The sequence below is a fragment of the Aplysia californica genome, unplaced genomic scaffold, assembly GCF_000002075.1.
Source record: "Aplysia californica isolate F4 #8 unplaced genomic scaffold, AplCal3.0 scaffold00485, whole genome shotgun sequence".
In the NCBI taxonomy this organism is placed as follows: Eukaryota; Metazoa; Mollusca; class Gastropoda; order Aplysiida; family Aplysiidae; genus Aplysia; species Aplysia californica.
In genome coordinates, this window is record NW_004797755.1 from 283,903 (window position 1) to 285,838 (window position 1,936).

Consider the following 1,936-nt stretch of genomic DNA (forward strand, 5'->3'; position numbering starts at 1 on the left):
AGAGAGAGAAAGAGAGAGAGAGAGAGAGAGAGAGAGAGAGAGAGGGAGAGAGAGAGAAGGAAAGAGGAAAGTCCTCTACATAACTCACCCAATGGTCATCCCAGCTGCTGGTGATGAGGGCAGGTCCAAAGCTACGAGCGGGGTTCATGCCGCATCTCGTTTGCTTGAACTGCACACAGAGATATTGCGGCAAATCAGAACAAGGCCATACAAAAAACCAAATGAAAAACCCCCTCAAAAGCACATACATAAAAAGCCCCGCAAACCCAACCCCAAAACTTAAGAAACTAGCTAACGATGTCCTTATAGTGAAGAAGATTTACGCTGAGCTTGAAAAACGTGATAAGGTAATATAAATCCCGGTTACTCACCGCGAAAGAACGAACAAGAATGGGAAGAAATAAAGCGGTAACAAAACTGCACAAAAAACTGTAACCAAGCTCTTTTTTTTGTTGGGGGAGGGGGGGGGGTAGATAACAATCATAATCAGAATGAAGTAAACCAAGGCAATATATTAGATCCTTCAAAGACCTAATTTCAACCGTTGGAAAGAGGATACTCTAGTGGTTTGGCCGTATCATAATAATGATATTATTATCTGGGCCACGCCCAAAAATGATCACGCAGAAAGCCCCTGCAGGTACTTGTGGACCAGGTCAAAACTATGTCAGCTGACTCGAAACGCATCTAACAGAGGCTGAATGAGACAACCATTGACTCCAGCTACTTTAGAGGCACTTGTTAGAGTGCTATGGAGAAGTACTCCCCTCCTTAAAAGCCTATCTTTTGACAGGGAGAAGGTGTGTGTGTGAGGGGGGGGGGGTTGCATCGGAAAATCTGAGAAGAGAAATGATTAGTCAAACACTAAGGAACTGTATAGAACTATGTTTAAGAGTGCACAATCTGACAGGAAAACAATGAAGTGGTAAAAAGCCAATGCGATTTACTACAGCACAGGAAAAAAACTGACTGTGAAGTTTGTTTGATAGTTGAATAAACTTTTGAAAAATTCACTCTGGGTGTATTTACGCCCCTATCAACATAAATTTAGATAATTTAGGAGACGGCCTTCAACACCCTGCTTTTCAAGGTCAAACTGGACCTCGACGGGTACAGTATCCAAGCAGAAAGACTGAGATAATTAATGAAAATTCACCCCTCACGCAAATCTAAGTCAGGTAGTCTGCATGCGGCAGCAAAGAATTCATTTGCTACACCACAGATCTGAGTCTGGCGTTTGACTTTTTCTCTTTTTTTTCTGAACAGAATGACAATATTCTCTCTTCTTCTTCCTACGATAATACGCAATATGTGTAATCAATTCTTACCGCAAACAGGTGGCAGGCAATGACGGCCACACCAATGGTCAAGGGGGCGGAGCCACGCAGGTCTGTTCTCTTATCGTCCTGGGAGGCGAAGAAAGTGATGACCAACAGGAAGGTCACGATCAGCTCAACTCCAAAACCTGAACACATCGAAAATAAAGTTTGGTTCTTCAGCCCCCATTGAAAAAAAATGGATAGTATCAAATATAGGAATGAGCTATTATGCTGTTTCGACCCTGTTTGTCATGACCAACCCTGAATTTCCAGCATAATGACACAGGCACTTAGTGTAATATCTTCTCCCCACAGGAATCAAATTCACCTGTGTAACGTGCAAGCCGATAGAGTTAACCATTATACCACAAACTCAAGTTTTGAAAGATTGATAATTAATCCGTTGTAAGTATCTGAGGTAGACGGTGGACATTGCTGATGCCAATTCAGTATGTTTAATACAGGGTATTGGACAAAGGTATCGTCTTTCTAGACGGCATTTAAAAAAAGAGTTATAATAGTCTATGGGGAAAGAGTGAAAGAGAGGATGAAAGAGGAAGAGTGTCTCTCAGTCCTAATCGTGGATTTGTATCTCTCTGCCCCCCCCCCCTAACCCG

The 1,936-nt window shown here is 42.5% G+C and overlaps 1 protein-coding gene across 1 annotated transcript in view; it reads right to left on the minus strand.

The window, feature by feature from the left end:
- Positions 1–1,936, minus strand: part of LOC101850274 (aquaporin AQPAe.a) — a gene marked incomplete in the record, with an annotated part of 47,432 nt that overhangs the window by 22,858 nt on the left and 22,638 nt on the right. Inside the window, 2 exon segments of the mRNA XM_013086609.2 lie at positions 89–169; positions 1,329–1,465. Of these exon segments, the coding sequence (XP_012942063.1) occupies positions 89–169; positions 1,329–1,465 (218 nt within the window).